The 21,889-nt window shown below is 46.8% G+C and overlaps 1 protein-coding gene across 2 annotated transcripts; it reads left to right on the top strand.

Annotated features, from left to right (window-relative positions):
• Window positions 1-1,441: 1,441 nt before the first annotated feature.
• Tmem11 (transmembrane protein 11) lies at window positions 1,442-16,256 on the top strand. Of its 2 annotated transcripts, NM_001166165.1 has the most exons (3): window positions 1,442-1,746; window positions 4,082-4,368; window positions 15,363-16,256. In NM_001166165.1, the coding sequence occupies exons 2-3, from the start codon at window positions 4,355-4,357 to the stop codon at window positions 15,877-15,879; spliced, it is 531 nt and encodes a 176-aa protein (NP_001159637.1). In that variant the 5' UTR covers window positions 1,442-1,746; window positions 4,082-4,354; the 3' UTR covers window positions 15,880-16,256. The 2 variants fall into 2 exon arrangements, with proteins under 2 accessions (NP_001159637.1, NP_001158015.1); NM_001164543.1 differs by lacking the exon at window positions 4,082-4,368.
• The last annotated feature ends 5,633 nt before the right edge of the window (window positions 16,257-21,889 follow it).

Below are 21,889 nucleotides of genomic sequence, written 5' to 3'. Positions count from 1 at the left end.
CCGCAGACTGTAACCTGAAGTGTGAGCCAAAAAAATCCTCTTCTCCCTTAAGTGGCTTTTGTATTTTTATCACAGCAACAAGAAACAGAACTAAGACAGTGACATAAATCCCAATGGGATCCACCATGTCTCAGACTTGGCACTCGAAGGCCTCCCAGTAAAGGCAGACCTTCCTGACCAGCTGCCTCCCAGTTTAAATGTGGGCTTGGCAGACCCTGGTCACTGCACATTATTTTTTTGCTTATATTACAGTAGGGCTGAGAAGAGGGTCAAGACAACTCCTAGACAGTGACATAGAGCACTACAGTAGCAGAAAACAGAGAAGTGAAGAATGATGGGAAAGAGAGCATGCCCTTGCACTACTGTCAGGGTTCTCAGAGAACTGAGCGCTTTCCCACAAATGTTACTGGGAAAGTGAGAGTGTAGATAAGGAAGGGGAAATGGGAGGTAAAAACATAGATTTTTTTTTTTTTACCTCCTATATGAGTGAGTCACAGGGGCCATCTGCATAAGTTCCTAGGTTCTTGGGTATCAGGACCAAGAATTGTATCAGAGATGCATAGTTAACAAGAGGTAATTTATTTAAAATACAATTACAAAAACACTCAGGTTGAGAATGGGCTAGTGATCTGGAAAAATGCATGAACTGAAGTCCTTAGCCATCACTACCTGCCTTTTCTAGGTCGTGCTTTTCTCTTGCATGCTGTTTGTTATTGAGTAACCCAGGCGGGGAAGGGATTCCAGGCACTATCAACTGGCATTTATTTATTTAATCCATCAACCTGGGTGTTTTTATTTGTGCACTACATGTGTGCTGTGGTTGAGGCCAGACATTACTGCAAGCAGACTATTGTTAGCTGCCAAGTGCCAGAAATTGATCCAGAGTCCCTCGAAAGAGCTCTTAACCACCGAACTGCAGGCCCTCATACCTCATTCTTGATGTCTCTCTACCACATTCTTCTGCCACACTTGAATTGTGTTAGAGTTTGGCAATCGAGGCGAGGCTGCATTATTTGAAAACCAGGAACTTTATAGAAACCAGACAAACATAAAACCTGACTGGGAGGGAAAGGCGTTTTAGGTAAGCACATCTACAGACCCTCAAAACTCTCTGGATTTGTCAGCCTGGCAAGTTCCGGTCAGGAGAAGGGGGCAGTTGACACAACGGAAGCAGAGGTAACCTTCAGACTGGAGGCGCACGAGTTCAGTTCTGCAGATGGGAAAAGAGAAATGGAGGTTAAGCTGCTCAAGTCATTGTAAAGTGTGAGAACTGGGGAACGCAGGCCCACAGCGGCCGAAGCCACAATGAAGGGCAACAGGGCCGAGGCCAAGGGTTGGGCCTCTCAGGCCCTGAGGGCGGGATCGCCGCGCGAAGCGCTCTGGGAGTGGTAGGCGCTTTCTTTCCGCTCTCCTTCAGCCACTCGCTCCGGGCGCCCAAGGACGTCCAGGCGGTGGGCTCAGCGACTCGCACTTTGCGACTCGGAGACTCTTTCCTCAGGCGGAGCCCACCTCTCGCCCTCTTGCGCGCGGCAGCTTACAGTAGGCTTCCGGCGTGAGGCATTGTGGGCAGTAGAGTCCGCTCGCAACCTCCCAACGCGGACGCGCGGCTCACCGGACTACGTTTCCCTTCGGCCTGCGCGCGCCCCGAGCCGCGTCGGCTCCAGCCCCCGACGAACCGAGAGTCTCCAAGATGGCCGCGTGGGGAAGGAGGCGTCTGGGTCCGGGCGGCGGCAGCTCCCGAGAGAGGTAAGCTGGGCTCGCGACCGCAGGCGGAGGTCGGCCGCAGAGCCGGAGAAGCCTCTATGCCACGCGCGACTCCAGATCGTGTGCTCGCCACGCGCGGGGCCCAGTCCGCGGGGGCCTAGGTGTGGGAGGAGCGGGGCGGCGCGACGGCCAGGAACGAGGGGAACGCGACTAGGAGGGGCGGCGACCCGCAACCGGGCGGGCAGTGAGCCAGGGTGAGTGGCTGCGAGGACCGCCACGCTGTCCTACCGAGCGGCGTTTGGACTCTGGGCCGCTGGCTCGCGCACGTGGCCCTCTCGGCCTGGGCGCCCGGTGTGGCGTGGAGGGGCTCCAGGGAGAGGAGGAGGGTAGAGAGGTTCGCGGGGCGGTGTGCTATATAGGGGCGTTTGCTGAGAGCGGCAGCGTGCCGGGCGCGCCTCCAAGAGCCTGTGCCTGGCCGCCTTCTGAGCGAGCAATCGTCGCCACTTTTTGAGGGTTCTCTTCAAGCACTTCTGCCCTAAGTCCTTTATAGTGACCTTTTCTACTGGATGCGTTTGGGGGCGCTAGGGATTTGTTTCTTCCAATGATTTCCGGATGACAAGAGCAGTTGACCTGTTTCTTGTTGAACTTGTAGCCTTTTCCTTCTGGGAATTATTTTTAGCTAATAGGTTACTAGAAACAAGAAGTTTGGGGAGGTGGGTGTATATCGGTGGCGCTACTGGGTTAACATGCACAGTCCGTTTTGCTAAGTTCTCCACATTTTACTGCGGATGTCAGAAAAAAAAAAGGAAAGTTTGGCTTTTTCCGTCTTTTCCAGTGAGTACTGTCATCCATAGAAGTTGTGTGTCAGCTAATCAGCGTTGTTCCTTTTTGACTGATGCATCCCATGTTCTTTGCTATTGCAGAGAGAGAGAGAGAGAGAGAGAGAGAGAGAGAGAGAGAGAGAGAGAGAGAGAGAGAGAGAGATCCCATCCCACACGAATCTTGTTCCTGCCTGGCATAGACAGTTTTACTTTTGAGTTCATTTATGCTAAATAATCCATTCTGCATTTACGGTGACATGGAAAAGCAGTGGCAAGGAGTGGTTTTTCTAACTCCCACTTCTTAGATAAGAACAGCCAGAGAGGTTATCTTGTTTTCCCTGTCTTTAAATAACCTAAGAATGCTTTTAGGATTTTAATTTCAGCTCATTAGTCAGGGAAGAACCTTCCTAGAAGACCCAGAATCACACAAAGATATTCTTAATATATTTATTGGCTTGTTTTTAGAGCCATGTATGTAGAGTCATTAGAGTCACTGTGTAGCTCTGGATGTTCTGAAACTCACTCTTGTAATTAAATGCAGACCGAATTCGCTATAAAGCTAGTGGTTGACTCTCTTCAGTGCAGCTGATGTTTGCTTCTCACCTGACATCTTGACTAATTAAGGCCATCTTCCTGGGTTCCTGTAGGTGTGTAGGTTCCTTTGGCCAGGAACTGAAGCATGCAGACGCTGTATATCTGCCAGAAATGGGAGCATTTGATTTTAAGATTTGAGAGTTGCCATCTGCCCTCCTAGTGACTGGAGATTATCCCTCTGTTGGATCCCATCTCCTTAAGGCCCTCCCACTCTAGGCAGTGCCTGGAAACATAACCCCTCATAGCCAGCAAACTGACTTCTGGGCACACCTCCATTCCTGCTCACTTGGTGGCCTGACTGGGTGGAGCAGGCCAGAATAATTGTACGCTCAGCACCGTAGATTGTGAGGACTGAGTATATCATTGGCTCTCGTGGCACAGGCTGTTTGTGGCTTCTAAGTGACTTTGTTCCATGTCACATTTGGACTGGCTCAAATTTCAGCTTCATGTTAAGAGCACTTCCAGAGTTGCTCACACCTTGCTGCCTTCCCTGTGCTGAAGGCAAAGGGGATGCTGTGTGGTTTGTGAAAAGGGCTGGAATGGACAGTGCTTTGAACAGACATTGTATTTGCCAGTGGCTGCATACGCTGGAGCATATGTTGTATTTAAGGCCTTGCTTTGTGCTCTTTGTCAGCTTAGTGTGCAGTGGTTCTTGCTTTGCCTGTTAAGTGCAAAAACACAGGCTAATACTAGAGCTGAGTGACAATTATTGTAGCTGCTAGCCATATGTGGCAGTTCCATTGAAGTTAAGATTAAATGCGGTGAAAAGTGTAGCTCCCAGATGGTAGACCATGTGTCTGGTGTCCGGAACTCGTTTTGGGCTAATGACTAAGCATAGAGAGAAGTTTTCCGTCGGTGAAATAGATAGGAACAGTACTGGTCTAGACTGAAATTGGAGGGGGAAAGGAGCAAACAGAGAGCTGCTTGTGTGTTGATTCTTCTCTCCACTCCATTAAATCTAGGGAAACAACAGTATTTGTAATGAAGAACATCAAACTCTGAGCTGTAACCTGAATTCTTGTCCAAAATTGAGCATACTGACAGCAAGCACAGCAAACAGATTGCGTTTGTCCTGCTGGCCTCTTTGAGGCCCACTTACCCACCTAGGAAAGCAGAGCAGGTATCCGTATTCCACCACCTGTGCCAGCTTGGACCAGCTCTCAGACAGCCCTGCCTATCCTTCCCTGGGCTACTTGGTGCTGCTCTCAGAGCCCCTGAGCATCTCTGAGATCTCCATGATTGTTGGAATGTGAGTATGGCCCTGTACTCTGAGTTCCTTTTTTGAGATAGTTGATCTGTATCTCATCATGATACAGGGTGGCTTGGGGGCATTCAAATTTCCTTCCCCTGCTCTGGGCATTGTTAGGCAACAAGTTATCATGGGGTTGGTTGCCATGCTCCACATCCTTCCCTGCCACTTTTTCTTGGAAGACCATGTCATTTGTGAATATAGGGAGACAAGGTCCCAGTGGCCATTGTAGGGCTAGTACCTACTACCACTGAACAGCCATTCTTTGCATTCCTGGGGTGATAGACCCTTTTCTGTTCTGATCCTTCTAGAGCTGGGACTCTAGAGATTTGAGGCATTTAATATTTCAAGAGGTTCTCATTCGGACTTTGGTATGTATGGTAGGATTCTTCCTCCTGGTCTAGATGAGGTGTGCAGGCAGGCCTGGGACATACACCAAAGCCTCTTGATCTGTATAGCCACTGGATGGGGATGGGACATGGGCATTCTACCTGTTGGGCTAGTGAGAGATGACAGCCCTGATAACTGAGCCACATGTTCTGCTCACAGACCTGAGTGTGTAAGTTGGTCCAGCCTTTGGGGTGTATTTCTGTTTTCCTGGGTTTTATTCAAGCAGCCTGAGTTCCACTTGCTTTGATGTCTTCTTCTATGTCAGTCCTGCAAGCTCATCCCAGTAGATCCCATCTCTGAGAAAGGCTGGGTTAACGGTGTCCAGGGAAGAGCAACGAATAGGCAGAGGCCTCTCTGACCAGCTTGGGTTGACTATGGCTTGCTTCTTCAGTGGGTAAAGAGCTGTGGCTGGAGTGGGAAGTGTGATTCATGAGGTGGCATGTACAAGGGTCATTCTTACTATCTCTGTTTGGGTCCTCGTGCTGACAGCAACTCTACTGAGCCCAGAGTTCCTGGGGAAAGCCAGTAACCATTGATTTTCACCACAGTTCTTCAGATGAAGGCTATGTAGAAGAGTTTTCTGCCTCTCTGCCGGTTGTTGGGAGCCACCACTAGTTGCCTGTGTCTGTCAGTGCTTGAAATGGTACTGTGCCAGAGGGCTGAGGTTTTTACTTTATCAATTAATTTACATTTAAACAGCTATAGATGTTTTGTTCCTGTCCTCTTTTGCACCCAGTCGGGTCCTCACACTCCTCCAGTGGGAGACCAGGGAAAGTGGCTCAGGGTAGCAAAGTGTTTTTGTTTTTCAAGGCAGGGTTACTTTGTGTAGCCCTGCTGTCCTGGAACTCAATCTGTAGACCAAGCTAGCCTCAAACTCAGAGCTTTCCCTACCTTTGCCTCTCCAGTGCTGAGATTAAAGATGCATGCAAGATTTGTTTTAATGGTGTGTTTGAGTGTGCATGTATGAGTGTGGGTGTTTGTGGATCTCCTGGAGCTGGAGTTGCAAGTGGTAAGTGGTTGTGAGCCACTCCATGTGGGTATTGGAATGGGTGTTCTCTGGAAGGGCAGTGCTGTTGTGCCACAATAGTGTTTTTCTCCTCCTGTCCCTCATTACACACATTCTTAGAAACCTGTTGCAATCAGGCAGAGCAACATGGGGATACCTTGATGAAAACATCCTCGGTTTGTTGGTGTAGCTTGGTTGGTTGGTTGGTTGGTTGGTTGGTTGGTGTGGGGGTTTTTTTTTTTGTTTGTTTGTTTTTGTTTTGTTTTGTTTTTATTTTATTTTTGGAGCTGAGGACCTGCAAGTGCTCTACCACTGAGCTAAATCCCCAACCCCAAGCTAAATCTCCAACCCCTTGGTTTGTTTTTTTTTGTTTTGTTTTTTTTTAAGATTTATTTATTTATACACTGTAGCTGTCTTCAGACACACCAGAAGAGGGCATCAGAGCCCATTACAGATGACTGTGAGCCACCATATGGTTGCTGGGGATTGAACTCAGGTCCTCTGGAAGAGCAGTCAGTGCTCTTAACCACTGAGCCATCTCTCCAGCCCGGTTTGTTTGTCTTTAAAAGGCCCAAGCACCAGTTGCTAGCCTAGGTAGATGTGAGTTTCTACTTGAACCCTGCCCAGCAATCTGGAGCCTAAGAAGAGGACTGTTCTGGATTTAGAGACACCACCCTCCCCTAACACACACACACTCACACACAGTCTCACTCTCCCCCCCCCCCTCTCTCTCCCTCTCCCTCTTCCTATCTGATCTCTGTTCTGAGGGGTATAGATTATTGAATAAGTATGTTTTTTTGTTTTGTTTTTGAGATGGGATCTCACATAATCCAGGCTTGTATTGAACTTTTATGTAGCGTAGAATAAGCTGGGCTTCTTCTGACCTATTGTTGATCAAAACCAGGGCCTTGTATAAGCACTCTACCACACCAAGCTACATCCCCAGCTAGCACTAGCTAGCTTGCTTGCTTGCTTCCTTCCTTCCTTCCTTCCTTCCTTCCTTCCTTCCTTCCTCCCAAAGAACTTGAACTCAGACTCAGAACTCGTTCTGCCTTAGCCTTCTGGATAGCTGGTACTATAAGTATGTCCTACCAAGCCCAGTTGAGATTTTTCTTTTTAAGAAAAAAAATTATAATTGGCTGGTGGTTATGCACATTTTTTCATTCCAGCATTAGGAAGCAGCTGCACATAGATCCTTGTGAGGCCAACCTAGGCTACACAGAGAAACCTTGTCTCTAAATAACAACAAAAAAAGGATGGGGATTGGGGGGGAAACAGAAGCATGGGGCTGGAGTGGGTACAAGTGCTTGCACACCTTAGTTCAAATTTTTCGCACTTACCTAAAAGGCTGGGCATGGCTGTCTCTACCCTGTTACTCCAGTATTTGGGGGAGAGGGGCAGAGATAGGTGGTGCCTGAAGGCATGCTGGCCAGCTGGCCTAGCCAAATGGTAAGCTTCTGTTTTAGTGGTATTAGAAACCAGTCTGGGGTCTCAGGGAAATGACCACACCGTGCAAAACACAAAACAAAAGGTTTACTTCTGCAGAAGGGTGTCCAACTATTTATCAAGCCAGCCATGTAGTCAAGCAAAGCAGCAGAGCTTCATGGTCTTACGGGATCTGCTAACAGAAAAAGTAGTACTGTTCATAAAGAAGGTATGTTTTGAGAGCAGAAGGCACAATCTTGAGCACATATTTTGATCTTAGACAAATGTTAGGCTGTGGGCTTGTCCTAAGATCAGAGCTTCTAGAATTAGGACGAGTAAGCCTACAGGCACATCCCAGTGGTCAGAAGTGTAAGCCCAAACCCTCGCCAAAGGAGACACAGATGGCAGGTAACTTCCTTTGTTTTATTTAACCCTCTGACAGAAAAGAAATGGTACATTTTACTTTGCCTACAAGTGCACTGTCTGAAGACAGGTAGCCAGGGATACAGCTGAACACCAACATCCTGCTCTGGCCTCTACATGCACATGCTTGTTTGCTTTATTTTGCTGTAATTTAAGTGTTCTTTTACATTTATTTGCGTGTAGTCATACCACAGTGTGCAAGTGGAGATTAGAAAACAATTTATTGGCGTTGGTCCTCTTCCCTCAAACATGGAAGTTCCGGAGATTAGACTCAACTTTAGGCATAGTGACGAGAACCTTGAACCATGAAGCCATCTCACAGCCCTCTTGTTTTGTTTTTTTAAACAGAAAGTCTTATCAAAAATAAAATGTTAAAGTCAACTATTAGACCATCATTGGAAGAAAATGGCTGTTGATCTTTTGGTATGCAGAGTCTTGGATACATGTTCCATATAACTTTCTTGGGTTTACATTAGGCTGGAGAATGGTTAAGAGCACTAACCGCTCTTCCAAAGGTCATGAGTTCAAATCCCAGCAGCCACACAATGGCTCACAACCATCTGTAATGAGATCTGATGCCCTCTTCTGGTGTGTCTTCAGACTGCTACAGTGCACTTATATATAATAAATGTATTTTTTAAAAAATAAAAATAACATTAACTATATTATGCTAACTTAATATATGATACCTCTTAAAAGCATAGTGTTAAGTGAAAGAAGACTGTCACAAAACCCCACACTGTGTGTGGTTCTGTTTATCTGGAATCTCAGATTTGGCAAATCCAGGAGTCAAGAAGCAAAAAGTTGGGGCTGGGGATTTGGCTCAGTGGTAGAGCGCTTACCTAGGAAGCACAAGGCCCTGGGTTCGGTCCCCAGCTCCGAAAAAAAGAACCCAAAAAAAAAAAAAAAGAAGAAGCAAAAAGTTGGTGACTACTAACAACTGAGAAGGCTCAAGGGAGAGGGAAGTGCCCCTAAGGGGCACAGAGTTTCAGGAATGATGGAAGTGGCCTAAAATTACTGATGATGAGCTACCTAAGATGCAGATCCTTCCACCCCCATCGCCCATGGGCAGGGATAGTGGGAATGCATCACCGTACTTCATATGATAAAGTGAGTTAAAAAATACAGGTCAAGGGTTCAGCTGTCAAAAACTACTGTCAGCTACATATAGAGACAGCACTTGGGATGTGGGGGCAGGAGAACAGGAAGTCAGTCATCCTCTGGTACAGATTGAATTCAAGGCCAACCTGGGCTACTTGAGACTTTGTTTCAAATAAATTATAAATAAAGGCTATTTTACAGTTGCCACAATGACTACTACTTAAAAGAAACAAGGGTGAACAAGGCTGGTCAGGTAAGGATGAGTCCCTGGGACTCACTCAGTGGGAGGAGAAAGCTAACATCTGTAGCACTGACCTCCATATACACTCTGGCATGTATTTGTTCTTCTTAAGTGAAAATATTAAAATAAATGGGACTGAAGAGCTGGCTTGGTGGTTAAGAGCACTGGCTACTCTTCAGAGAGCCTGAGTTCTATTCCCAACACCCTTGTGGCAGCTCATGACTGACTGTAACCCCAGTGTTCTCTTTGGACATCTACCAGTAGCAGACATACAAGTGATGCATAGGCATGCATGCAAACAAAACAAGCTAACATGAAACATAATACTTAATCAAAGTAAGTATAAAAACAGTTTTTTTTAAAGATTTATTTATTTCTTATATATAAGTACACTGTAGCTGTCTTCAGATACACCAGAAGAGGGCATCAGATCTCTTTACAGATGGTTGTGAGCCACCATGTGGTTGCTGGGATTTGAACTCAGGACCTCTGGAAGAGCAGTCGGGTGCTCTTAACCGCTGAGCCATCTCTCCAGCCCAAAAACAGTTTTTTTTTTTTTTTTTTTTTTTTTGGTTCTTTTTTTCGGAGCTGGGGACCGAACCCAGGGCCTTGCGCTTCTTAGGTAAGCGCTCTACCACTGAGCTAAATCCCCAGCCCCCCAAAAACAGTTTTAAAAATAAATTACTGGGCCTGGAGCGGTGGCTCAGCGGTTAAGAGCACTGACTGTTCTTCCAGAGGTCCTGAGTTCAAATCCCAGCAACCACATGGTGGCTCACAACCATCTGTAATGAGATCTGATGCCCTCTTCTGGTGTGTCTGAAGACAGCTACAGTGTACTTACATATAATAAGTAAATAAGTAAACAAATAAATAAATAAATCTTTAAAAAATAAAAATAAAATAAAATTACATGTTGCCTAGCAATTTTACATCTGGGTATTTCGAAAGAATTGAAAATAGGGGGCCAAAGAGATGGCTCAACATATTTGCCTGATGAGAGATCTGTCCCAGGAACCCACATCAGGCCAGGAGAGCTGACATCTGCAAGTTGTCCTGTTCCATGCATTAGCCAGATGTGATGGTGCACACCTTTAATCCCAGTACTTAATAGGTAGGGGGAAGTGGGTCTCTGAGTTCAAAACCAGCCTGGTCTAGGTAGTAAGTTCCAGAACAACTAGGGTCATATAGTGAGACCCTGTCAGAGAAGGAGCTAAAAATTAATTTTTTTATTGCTTTTTTTTTTCTTTTTTTTTTCTTTTTTTCGGGGCTGGGGATCGAACCCAGGACCTTGCGCTTCCTAGGCAAGCGCTCTACCACTGAGCCAAATCCCCAACCCCAATTTTTTATTGCTTTAAAAAATTGAAATGGACACTCCACACAAGAACAAATACTCCATGAATGTGTATAGTACCTAGAATAGCTGACAGAAAAGAAAATAGAACAGTGGGTACCAGGGGTTCCGTGGATAAGATTTTGGGTTTAAACCTTGTGGAGATTGGTTCTATAATGGTATAAGCTGTATTTAATAAGGTGCTAAATTTTGTTGTATATATTTTATCACAGATAATAAAATCTGTGCTTCAGTCAAGCAGCCATGGCTCACATCTTTAAACCAAAAACCTTGCGTTTAACCACTTATGAGTCTTGCCTTTCCCACATAGCAGAGACTACCTTACATCTCGGCTTGTGAAGCCTCATTTCCTTACTTTTCACAGTTGACAACTGGAGACAAGTCTAACCAGAGCGTCTTAGCTCTGTACCTAAGTGAAGCATGGAAGGCACCTGCTGCTTGCATGCCCATTGCAGGGTGCTGTGCCGTTTGGGCAGCAGGCGTCCAGATTTAGTTTTCTCACTTTTGGGCAGGTTTTGTTCTCATCGTATAGCTCAGCTCTAAACAGACTTGGCTCTTGAACAGATATTTTTAGACTTTGGGAAGACTGACATTTGAGGTTAGGCCTTGGGCAAGAGTGAGGCAGGAACTACAGAGCCTTATATACAGTCTGCCAGACATTATTCCTGTATTCCACAGAGTTTCCCTTATTGCTGCATTTTGCTGCAGTCCCAGCATTTCCAAGTAACTCCTCTATAACTATTCCCCTCCCTTACACAAAACTGATCTAGCCATGGCCCATGACCTGAAATGTGGGAGCAAGGTTGCTACCTGCTCTGCTGAAGGCTTAGGATAGCGTGACCCCTCACCCAGTGTTAGAGTGATGGGACAGTGTTCTTAATTAAGTACCAGAGATTGTGCCTAGTGTAGGGTCAAAGGTCAAAGGTGGACAGGGCTGGGGAAATGGCTCAGTGAATAAGGCGCTCACTTTGCTTGCAGGAAGAGCACCAAAATAAAAGCTGGTTGTGCCAGCCTGATTGGAACCCTAGTGCTAGGGGAGGGAAGAAACAAATGGGTGCTTGGAACTCTCATTGGCCTGCCAGTCTAGCCAGTTGGCAAACTCCAGGGACAGTGAGAGGCCTTGCTTTAGAAAAATAAAGTGGTGGAGCCAAGTCTTCACAGCACATGCCCTTAGCCCTAGAACTTGAGGCAGAGGCAGGGGATCTCTTGAGTTCAAGGTTCGAGAATTTCCTGGTGATCTACAAAGTGAGTTCCAGGGCAGCCAGGGCTACCCAGAAAAAAACATGGTAGGGTGGAGAGGTGGTGGAGAAAAAAATAACACTGACCTCTGGCCTCCAAATGCACGTACTTACCTGAGCACTTCTGCATGCATACAACACGCAGAGAACAAGAGGTGTATTACAAACAGGGTTCTCTACTTTGCTTTTTCCCCTTGACTCAATTTCTCTGTTGTCAGTGTCCCTCAGCCCCTGACTCTGAGCTGTCATTTCACATTGAAGCATCTTTGCAGGGGGTACAGTATTATATCTCTAGTCTGAAGTCGAAAATCCCACACTCGGTTGACATTGACAGGCAGTCACAATGCAGGTGCACTGAAAATAGCATACAAAATACCTTAGGTTCACTTGTGTCTTGGGTTAGTTATTATGGCTGTGATCAAACACCATGGCTAAAGCAAGTCGGGGAGAAAAGGGTTTATTGGGCTTGCACTTCCTCATCCATAGTCTATCAATGAAGGAAGTCAGGACAGGAACTCAAGCAGGGCTGGAACCTGGAAGCAGGATACAGAGGCCATAGAGAAGTGCTGTTTACTTAAGGCTTGCCCCTCATGGCTTGCTCAGACCACTTCATTTCTTTTTTTCCATAATGTTTTTATTGATTATTTGGGAATTTCACATCATGAAACTTGAGCACCCTCAATTCCTAGTTCTCTCAGGTTTGCGCTGCCCCCCCCACCTTACCTGCACTCAAAAAGAATTAAGAAAAACAAAAACAAGTCCCAATTTGTGTTGCCCATATAGGTGACCAGCCTCTTAAAACTGAGTCTCCCTACCCACACCCCCACTAGAAGCCATTAATTGTGGAGAGCTACATTTCAGCATCCTTACCACAATTTTTAAGAGTTCTTTAAAATGGCTTTCTGTTTAGACTGTCACTTTTTGGGGGGTAGGGAGGAGGTTGGGGTTACAAAAGCCTTCTTATGTCCTTTCTCAACTGTGAATCTGCGGTCACCAATATCATGGTAAAAGTCACATCCAGTTACTCAAGTCAGTCAGCAGAAGCATGGACCACAGGCATCCACATCAGCCCACTGTCTTACAAGACATAGGAGCACCAGTCTAGGGATGGAACCACCCACAATGGGCTGTGCTGCAGCCTTCCCCCAACCCCCAGTCAATCACTAGGAAAATGTCCTGCAGCTGGATATTATGGAGGCATTTTCCCAATTGAGATTCTCTCCTTTTCAAATGACTCTGGCTTGTGTCAAGTTGACACAAAGCTAGCCAGCACAGCTTATATAAAGGAAGGGCAAAACTGAATTTCTTTTCACCTTTAGGGCGTGCCCATAACCTCTTATGTCTGTTGAGTATTCTCCAGTCTGAACACATCCAGAGTGCTGCTCTCCAGCACTGCTGATGAGGAGCACTCAGCCAGCAGCAGCAGCTTTTATTCTGTTACAGGTGCAGGTCAGATCACCTAGAATTTAAGACCCAGGGCTGTCCAACTTGGGGCCAGCTCCTGCCCGTCACTTGTCCTACTTCTATTTTCCACTGGTGTGGAAACCAAGGTTTTTGTTCATCACCTGGCCTTTTGGCTGGGATTTGACTCAAAATCCAGCCATTCTAGCTGGAGTGACTGAGAGATGGCTGGACTTGGCTCTTTCCTGGGGAGTTCAGCACCAGTTACTGAAGTCAATGAGACCCTTCAAAGCCCACATATGCCATGGTATGCAGGACTCCCTCCTACCAGCGCTAAACAAGTACCATGCTGGTGCCTGGTCTGGTCCCATGCACTGCAAAATGGGGAACTTGTGCTTCGTGGATGTTTGGTTTGCGTGTTTCCATTTTCTTCCAGGAAATACACTTCTCTAAAGATTCTACCATCCCAAAGGAGACTCAGGACTACTTTCCTTAACTAGCTGTCCCCCAAGAGTGGGTGGTTCTGGTAGCCATGGTGTATAGGTGCTGTCTACTCCTAGGTGTGACACCGCCTACTGTTGTCTGCTTTGATTTTCATGCTGTATAGTTGGGCCAAGTCCATAGTGGGTTAGGAAAGGGTTGTGGTGAGCTCATCTATAGAACCAGCTCAGGAATATGAAGGATTGGGTAGGCATACCTGTGTTTATAGCTGCTGTAACACAGTTCTGATGTTCACAGAATTGCCTGCAGTGAGCACCTGTGGGAGTCAGACCCACAGACTCAGAGCTCTTCCCTGGCTGTGTCTGTTTCATGTCACTCCACTTTCTGGAGCACTGGCCTCCCATTTCCAAACATGTTTAGAACAATGAACATGCTCACTCATTTGTTCTGACAAAGAGTAGGCAAGAGTAGGCTCTCTCAGGCTGGCCTGGGCGGATTGGGTGTCAGCTAGGCATGCAGAAGGCTCTGGGACTGGCCAGGAAGAAATCAGAAGTGTCATCTGCCTAGTGATACATCTAAGATGGGGCAGGCTGTTGTAGGTGCTGAATGTGCTTTCCTGAGACAAACTTTCTCCTGTGTTCAGGATGGCCACAGCCTGCAGGGCAGAGAAGGCCATGGCACTAAAGCCAGCTGGCATTGTAAGGGCACTGCAAATCCAGCTTGAACCCACATTTTGCCTTGCGTTCCACAGTGGGGGAAGAATTGCTTCAGCTACTCTGTGCATAGAGAGGTGCCCTGTTCCCATTTTGAAAGTGGGCAGGACTTGGGATGGTTTGGAAGTAAGTCTGCCTGGAATCTGTTTCACAGGTGGGTGTGTAAATTGGTGCTTTGGCTTTTATTGGCTGATGAACATGAGACTACAAAGGCAATCTCTTGGCCATGAGTACACCCACTTCAAAACAGAATCCATTACCTGTCCTGTATCATTGAGAGACTTCGTTGTTTTTGAGATAGGCTCTCCCTATGCAGCTCAGGCCAGCCTGGAACTCTGTCCTCCTGGTGCAGACTCCTGAATGCTGGTACTGTGGGCATGTGCCACCGAGGCAGGTCTCAACTCTATTGACTAATTGTGTATGACAATAATTCTGTCCTGTTGTGAAGAAGCAACTGCAGTGGCCTGCTCCCCTTCCTCCCCTTGAACTTTACTCTAAATGGACGAAGTCCACAGAAGATGTTCATGAGAAAAGGCTGTTTTCCAGTTGGGATAGTCAGCTTCCTGGGGGCTCTCAGGAAGCTTGCAACATAGCACGCCAATGGACAGGCTGTTTGGCCATGTCCCATTCTGTGGCTTTTTTTTTTTTTTTTTTTTTTTTTTTGGTGGTGTTAGGGGTGAGTCCAGGGGCCCTGTGCAGACTAGGCAAGTTCTGTCTCTAAGCCACCTCCATTCCCCATGCTGAGGCTTTTGGTCCCACCCCAAGGAATAGCCGCCTCCCTGGGGCACACCTAGCTTGTGTGTGATTTAATTAAGCCTTACCTGAACCCAGCTTAATTGCAGTCACTATTTTAGGGTAAAGTATTTGTATTGCCTGAGTCCGATCTATTGCCTTTTTACTAAGGGGGTGCTGGTCTGGGTATGGGGCACCCCCACCCTGTACTTGGAATGCAATCTTACTTTTTTTCTCACTATGTTGCACAGACAGGTCTTGAACTCACAGAGATGTGCCTGCCTCTGCCTCCGCCTCCAGAGTATTGAGAGTAAAGGTGTTCACCACCATGCCTGCCTGCCTACCTTTGTGACCTTTTGTTTCACCATTTCTTTCAGAGGAAAAAAAATGCTCTCTTGTAGATTGGGCTCTGAAGCAAAGAAACCTATAAGTGGGGTGTCCTTTAGTCTGAGGCAAACACTTACCTAATCCTACACACCCAAATAGGTTAGACCCTTCGACCTAACCTCCTTGTCTTTTCCCTCCACTAAAGGGTTAGCCTGTCAGCTACAGATTGCTACATTGTGCATGAGATCTACAGTGGGGAGAATGCCCAGGACCAGTTTGAGTATGAGCTGGAGCAGGCGCTGGAAGCCCAGTACAAGTACATTGTGATAGAGCCCACCCGGATTGGAGACGAGACAGCACGCTGGATCACCGTAGGCAATTGCCTGCACAAGACGGCCGTGTTGGCAGGTACTGCCTGCCTCTTCACCCCATTGGCACTGCCCCTGGATTACTCCCACTACATCTCCCTGCCCGCTGGTGTGCTGAGCCTGGCCTGCTGTACCCTCTATGGGATCTCCTGGCAGTTTGACCCTTGCTGCAAGTACCAGGTGGAGTATGATGCCTATAAACTGTCCCGCCTGCCTCTGCACACGCTCACCTCCTCCACACCAGTGGTGCTGGTTCGGAAGGACGACCTGCACAGAAAGAGACTGCACAACACAATAGCCCTGGCTGCCCTGGTGTACTGTGTAAAGAAGGTTTATGAGCTCTACGCCGTATGACTGCAGGAGAGTGGGACGAGAAGCAGAACCACAGGGCCCACAGGACTCAGATTCCCTACAGCAACACTGGGTTTTCTCTGTGAAGCAGCAGCACCTGGGAAAGTGTTTGGTTTAATACTTGTTATTTTTTTAAGCAAAAATAACAGATCATGGGTGTGCCAGGGGTTTCAGCTCATTACACTAAGATGTCTATTTCCATAACCCAGGAGTGGCTCCCAGGCTGTGGAAGTCTGACTGAGCAGTGGAATATGGATAGAGCCAATGCTACTTTTTGAGGGGTATGAACTTGCTGTGGGGGTGTCTTAAGTATATTGTTTAACTATACCATTCAGAAGCCAACCGGAAGCTATTGACCATTAAAATTATGAGAATTTCAACATCTGTTCTCTTTTTCTGCCTATGCCTGCAGCTGCTGCTGTGTGTGAAATGGGCAAGTGCTGCAGATACACCCTGCTGTGCCTCCTTGCAGCAGAGTGGCTCTAGAGCCAACATCCTGCCAGAAAGAATGCACGACATAATAGGACTAGCTGCTTGCTAGTCTTCTGGCCTGCTAGTCTAGCCCAGTCGTGGTCCCCCTTGGCCATGTTGTTTGTTTCCACTGGTGATGTACTGTTTAAAGATATAGTAGGTAACCTTGGTTTCCCTTTGGCTCACCGGGGAGCATCACATCCAGAAGCCCTTCTCCAAAGACTGACTTAAAGAGCATAGAAATTGCTGCTGTTACAATGTAACCCTGAGTTCAACCCAGTGCCCCAAGCTGTGGGAGGTGCCCTTGCCCAGGGCAGTGAGCCTTACAAGGTTTGTTTTGAGACTGTCTTTCTTGCTCTGCTGGAACTTGCTGTGTAGACCAGGCACAGGCCTAGAACTCGAGATCCACTGTCTCTGCCTCCTGAGTGTTGGGGTTAAAGGCATGTGTGCCACCACGACCAGCTTTGTGTCTTTTTCCTAAGGCTCGAAGTAAGTGGAAAGTGATTGCCTGCATGAAGGCTGGGGCATGGCATTTCTGTGGTCTCCAGTAGATAGCTAAGCCAGCTTCTCCATAGAAAGGTGCAGTGCCCGACATCAGGAAGGGGGCCTGACCTGGATGTAAGGGAAGCAAGTTTTAGACAACTACAGGAGTGATAGAGCAATTGTAATAGGAGAGGTCCAGAGTTGGGGGACATTTTTAAAAGCCTGCAAAAAGCATTAGAAATCGTGACTTAATTCCAAATACTGTAGAAAAAGTAATGGTTCCAGGGATGATGAAGAGGTAATGAACTAGTGTCTGCAGGGCGAATTGGTATCTGGTATCAGTGAGAGCCCCTGAGTGACTGAAGGCTGGCTTTGAGCCTGATGGGCAAGCACAGCATGGGAGGGTTTTTGTAACAAGCAGTCACCTGGGCTGGCTATATTCTTTCAGCACATCAGATTGCGTGGGGGGTTCGGGGGAGGGAGGGTTGGTGATGACTATGGGCTGGGGACTTCACTTCAGCTGAGCAGATGCCCTTGCCTAAAATAGAAACCAGGTACAAACAGCTCCTTCCTATTTCCCAAGCTGCATTGAACAAAGTGACTCTTGTTAAGTATATTAACCCTGATTCTGAAATGCCATCTAGTAATCTGGCCCCTGGCCAGAAGAGCAAGGGTAGCTGGGCTATAAGAGGGGCAGCATATGGACCTCACATTCTGGTGGTAGCCACAATGCTTTCACAATAGCTTTCTCTGTTGAGAAGAAAGAAAGTCACATGGCTTAGACCATCCTGTTGGAAACCCACCTGACAGTTCTGTGTAACCCATCAGGGCACGGGTCACAGAAAGAATCTAACAAAGGAGTCTAGTCTCAGCTGCCTACCTGCTACCATTTTCAGAAGCAAAGCGCTCTATAAAGGGGCAGTTAACAGTAGACAGACAGGCAGAGCCTGGGGAGCTCCTTCCACTTGTACCTCAATCTGGTCCAGTGGCTGTGTCCTTGTTGCAAGGCAAAGCCTTAAGCCTGTGGGGCATGAACTTGCCCTGCAGGATGGGCTGCTACAGGGTCAGGCATCATCAGTGGCCATATACCACAGGTTTCAAGATCAAGATGGAGACAACTTTTATCACCAAGATACTTAAAGGGATTGGATGAAAGGGGCTGAGGTTGTGGGGAGGGATGCAGAAGACAAGGTCAGCAGTGCTGCATCACTGCAACATCAGGTCAGGAACAAAGTAAACTCGAGAGCAGGAGTTGAAGGCAGGCCAGGGCTGGGAGTAGCTATTCATTATAGTCTTGCTGATGGCTCTTGCCCTCATACCTGGGCTTAGGTCATCATCTGACATGAGAAGCAAAGGACACGGCTAGAGTGTCTATGAGTGTGCAGGTCACATGAATCCTTGGTGCCCTCACTTGTAGAGTTGCCTGCTACTGTCCCCCAAACCAGCCTCAACAGTTTGCTGTTCTATCTCCTGTGATGGCTGAGTGTGCTGTTGCTATGACTTATTTAATGGAGAGGGAAGAATGGGAGCTGGACATGGCCCTTCTCAAAGTGCCAGCCAACAAGTATCAGAGAAGAGGGGAGGATGCTTGCTTTTCACTAGGAACATGCTGAGTGCTTTGTAGCCTTGTGTCACAGGGGTGGGGGACCCTAAGCGGCAGCCCTAGTACAGTTGTTGCTGGTACTGGTCCCCCCCCCCCCCCCCCCCGCACTTCGATCTACGTGAACACAAAGGAGTCCTTCCTCCTCCTTGGCAGGAGGGTGGATGGTGTCTGGAAGATGAGAGGCCACCCATGATCTGTATCCACATTTCACCCACAGTTCTTGAGCCATCTAGGACAAGGTGTGAGCCATGGTAAATAAGTCACCAGGTCTGGTCGCACACTCCTCTTTCTCCTGGGAAACTTGAAAGTCTGCAACACTGGTGTTAGGCTACTTGCAGCTTTTTACATCACCTGTCAGGATCAAGAGAAAAAAAGCACAAGGCCGTGGAGGGATGGCTCGAGTCCTGTCTGCTCTTGCAGAGGATCCAAATTCAATTCTCCCCAGCTCCCACATGGCAGTTTAAAACCATAACTTCAGTCCTAGAAAATCTGAGGCCCTCTCCTGGCCTCCACAAGCATCAGACATTGCACATGGTGCACAATAGACATGCATACAGACAAAACCCATACATATAAAACATAAAAAAAAAAAAACAGCTTAACAGTAAGCAGATAAAACAAACAGGAAAAGGGAAAAGTATCCTTATTTGCAAATGATGCTTCTACATGACTTAACTTCATCAGAAAAATAGAACTGACACGCATTCTCAGCAAAGGTACAGGATAAAGACCTCAACAAAGAAAACTTTAAAATATTCAAGAAAGACAGCGAATACACTAGAAAGATGGGAAGACCTCCATTCTTATGGGCTGGAAGAATTAATATTGTGAAAATAGCTATCTTGGTAATGTAGCTCAGTCTGTGACTGCCTAATATTCATAAGGCCCTAGGTCTGATTATTTACCACTCCATAAACATGCATGGCCCCAGCACTTGAAAGGCAGGGGCAGGAGGATTAGGACATACATAGAAGGCCATCCTTGACTACTGAGCGAGTCTGAGACCAGACTGAGATGTAGTCTGGGAGGGAAGGGAGGAAGGAACCTGGCTATCTCCAAATATCTCCAGATTCAATGTAACTGCATCAAAATTCAAAAGCCGTTCTTAAAAATAATAAAAATTAGAAAGACAAACTTCAGAAGCATAAAAGACCCCAAACAACCAAAGTAATCTTGAACAAAAGGAATAAACGTGGGTGGCCATCACCTTACATAGCTTGAAGTTATATTACAGGCATAATAACAGAATAAGCAAACATAGACAAATGGGACAAAACCAAAGACTTAGAAACTCACATCGCTAGAGCTACCTGATTTTACAAAGATGCCAAAAATGCACAAATGGTGCCATGAAGCCTGGGCATCCACATAGTCAAGAATGAAACTAGATCTTTATCTTATCCTGCACAGAAATAAATCTTTTCCAAAACACCAAGGACCTTCATGTAAGATGTGAAACGCAAACCTGTTAAGAAAAAGTTAAGATATTTCCAGATATAAGTAAGGACAAGTAAGGATATTTCCACAAGTAAGGACTTTGTGAACAGGACCCCTGCAGCTTAGGTGACAAGGCCAGCAAGTGACAAACGACCTCATGAAGCTAAAAGGCTTCTATACAGCAAAGGGAGCTTAACTCTAAGTGGAGAGAGTCAACAGGATTAGAGAAACTTGGTCAGTTACAGCTGAGAGGGTTAATATCTGGAATACATGGAGAACTTCAAAAAAGGATCAGGTGGAGCAAAGATGAAATAAATGCAAATGGCCAAAACCATGAAAACTGTTCCATCTCACTGCTCATCAGCAACGCAAGCCAGAGCTCTCACAGTCAATCACTAAGAAAACAGCAAATGCTAGCCTGCATGTGGACAAACAGGACTCTTACACATTGCTAGTAAGAATCTAAACTAGTGGGCTGGAGAGATGGCTCAGTGGTTAAGAGCACTGACTGCTCTTCCAGGGGTCCTGAGTTCAATTCCCAGCAACCACATGGTGGCTCACAACCATCTGTAATGAGATCCGATGCCCTCTTCTGGTGTGTCTGAAGATAGTGTAGTCATAATAAATAAAATAAATAAATCTTTAAAAGAAGATTCTAAATTAGTAAGACCTGTTCAGCAATCAGTATGGAAGTTTCTCAAAACACTAAAAGAGATCTGCCATGTCCTGCGCTACCCGAAGGATGTGCATCAGGCCACCTGAGACACTTGCTCATCTCTGCGCTGCAGCACTGTTCACAATAGCTAAGCTGTGCAGCCAGCCTAGGAGTCCACCTCAGACAGGAGACACAGACGGGTTAAGTAAACAGAGCTCTCACTGGACTTCCATTTGCAACAAAACAAATCCAACTGGAGACAATACCTTGCGTTAAGCCAGTCTCAGAAGACAGGTAGCATATGTTTTTCTCTTGTTTGTGGCTCCTAAATTTCATATAGTCACATAAAATGATGTACATATACATTAGAATAGAAGCGAAGGGGCTGGAAGGAGCTTGATGGAAAAGAGAAAGGGCAGACACGGAGGAGGAGGGGGTGTACTAAGCACACAATGTTATCTGTTAAGTAACTTTAAAGGCCATTCAGCAGGCTCAGAGCTAAGGGAAGATGGCAGCTTTATAAGGGAGTTTTTACTCTTATTTGGGGAAATTGCCAATGACCCTCCTCTGGTTTCAGCTTTCAGTTTCTGTAACAGAAGAAATTTCTTTCTAAACTTGGAAAATGAGCTGACCTGCACATCATACCTTTTTTGTAAGTCAGAGGGGGCCAGACGGAGGTGGCGCATGCCTTTAATCCCTGCACTCTGGAGGAAGAACTGCGCAGGCAGATCTCTGAGTTAGAGGTCAGCCAGGGCTACACAAAGAAACCCTATCTCGAAAAACAAAAAGTCAAAGGTAAACACAAGGGCTCTTCTAGTTCTGCCTGACCTCTATGAGGAAGTCTTCCCACCTGGAGTCAAGGCACTACCTGAGAAGTGCGACCACAAGAGCCTTTCCACATCACACCAGAGCCAAGCAGGAGCTTCCCTTGTTGGCTGCTCTCTAGCAGGTTTACCCTCAGCTTGCAATGGTACCTGGTGCCCTTACACGGCTACTGTAAAAGTCATCAGGACCAGGGGAGAGGACTAGGAGTTCTTCCTAATGCTAAAGCTGGCACTACATAGGATACACCAACTCATCCATCACACTCACCCACTTTCTACAGTAAGAGCAGGACTCGGACTATCTTAAGACTACTACCAGTCTTCTCCCTCAGGCCTCTACCGTAAGAATTGGGTCAGTGGTCTCCAGTAAGCCTAACTAAGCAGATTAGGGAAGGTGGGGTGAATGGGGGTGGTACACACCTTTAATCCCAGCCCTGGAGGTCGTGTGCAGAGGCAAGTGGCTTCTTGAGTTTGAGGCCAGCTTGGTCTATAGAGTGAGTTCCAGGGCAGCTGGGGCTACACAGAGAAACCCTGTCTTGA

This window comes from Rattus norvegicus, chromosome 10, assembly GCF_036323735.1.
Source record: "Rattus norvegicus strain BN/NHsdMcwi chromosome 10, GRCr8, whole genome shotgun sequence".
Classification (NCBI taxonomy): Eukaryota; Metazoa; Chordata; class Mammalia; order Rodentia; family Muridae; genus Rattus; species Rattus norvegicus.
Note: the sequence above shows the minus strand (reverse complement) of the source record. Positions and strands in the feature narration are given on the sequence as shown.